General features: G+C 47.3%; 1 protein-coding gene across 1 annotated transcript; it reads left to right on the top strand.

Annotated features, from left to right (window-relative positions):
- Window positions 1–548: 548 nt before the first annotated feature.
- LOC138900415 (uncharacterized) lies at window positions 549–893 on the top strand. The gene has a single exon (XM_070187157.1). It carries the CDS (start codon window positions 549–551, stop codon window positions 891–893), a length of 345 nt encoding a protein of 114 aa, XP_070043258.1.
- Window positions 894–1,241: the final 348 nt, after the last annotated feature.

Here is a 1,241-nt window from a genome sequence, read left to right as displayed (position 1 = left end):
GATCGGGGATTCCTTCTCTTTCACTTCCTTTTCCCAATTGATGATACGTGATGCTCAAGGTGTGGAGACTTGTCACGGGGAAAGAGTCCATGGAGGGGGGGAGGGGGATCCTTTCCGTGGTTATTTTATCGGGGTAGAAGATGTCACCGGTCCGAGTGACTTGGAGGCTCCGAAGAAGAGCTCGAGCGAGGTAGGAGCGCCTTGCCTATTTGACGAATCCCAACATGCCCTGAATCGGGTAAGTTCATACTTTCTTTGACAATTTTAATACTTGTGTTTTTATTTCCTTGTATAATCCCTTCTTATTTTTGTAGGCTTCTGTGCTTCATCACGAGGTATTTTTCCAATCCCGAGGGGAGCTGAGCCTGTACGAGGCCGAAGTTCGAAGGCTTACTGAGGAGAGAGATACCTTAAAGCTTCTCAGCGAGCAAAGAGAAGGATAAGTAAAAGGACTTCGAGCCGAGCTGGAAGTATCTCGAAAAAAACAAGCTGAACTGGCCGAGCAGGTACAAAGAATCTTTGAATTTAATGATATTGACTCGGGAGTGATGGCTAATAATTCAGTCCCGCAGGTCAAGCAAAAGTTTGATATGATTAGGCAGCTTCGTGCTGAAGTGGACGTAGTGAAATCGGAGGCCGAGGAATGGAAGAAGAACATGGACCGCCTCACCTCAGAAAAGGAGACTGCCCGAACTCAATTGGCTTCGGCTGAGGCCCAACTCCGAAGCTTGAAAGAGAAAGCCATAGTGTACGCCAAGAAAATCAAGGAGTTCCAGTCTCAATTGAGCTCAGCAAATTCTGATCGAGAGAGATTGAACACAGAACTTGCAGCAGCCAAATCGGAGGTCGAGAAAACCATGGCCAATGCTGATGCAATAGTGGCCGTTTATTGATTTGATGTCGAAGCTTCTCAAGTTCGAGCAAAGGAGGTTGCTGAGGCTGCTCAGGCTCGGGCAAACTGGGTTGCCGAGCATGCTAAATGCTAGTCTCGAAGGGAGACTCTCGAAGAGATTCATGCTCGTGGCTTCGATCTAATAACCGAGATCGAGAGAGCTAAGGGGCTTGAAGCCGAAGCTAAAGCAGAAGCCAGAGTGTTGGTCTTTCCTGATGATGATGATACCGGGAGTGCGAGCAGATCTAAAAGTGAAGGGGGCCTCGAAGGCGAAGACGCTGCTCCCGGAGAGGACTAAGTCTTTTAGTATTTTTGTGTTTCTTATAAAACCATTTTGGTATTTTGTAAA

The sequence above is a fragment of the Nicotiana tomentosiformis genome, chromosome 10 (genome assembly GCF_000390325.3).
Source record: "Nicotiana tomentosiformis chromosome 10, ASM39032v3, whole genome shotgun sequence".
NCBI lineage: Eukaryota > Viridiplantae > Streptophyta > Magnoliopsida > Solanales > Solanaceae > Nicotiana > Nicotiana tomentosiformis.
The sequence above is the reverse complement of the archived record's forward strand: the minus strand, read 5'-3'. Positions and strand labels throughout refer to the sequence as shown.

Coding starts and splice junctions, on each gene's coding strand:
- LOC138900415 (XM_070187157.1), top strand. CDS start 549: ATGGCTAATAATTCAGTCCCGCAGGTCAAGCAAAAGTTTGATATGATT.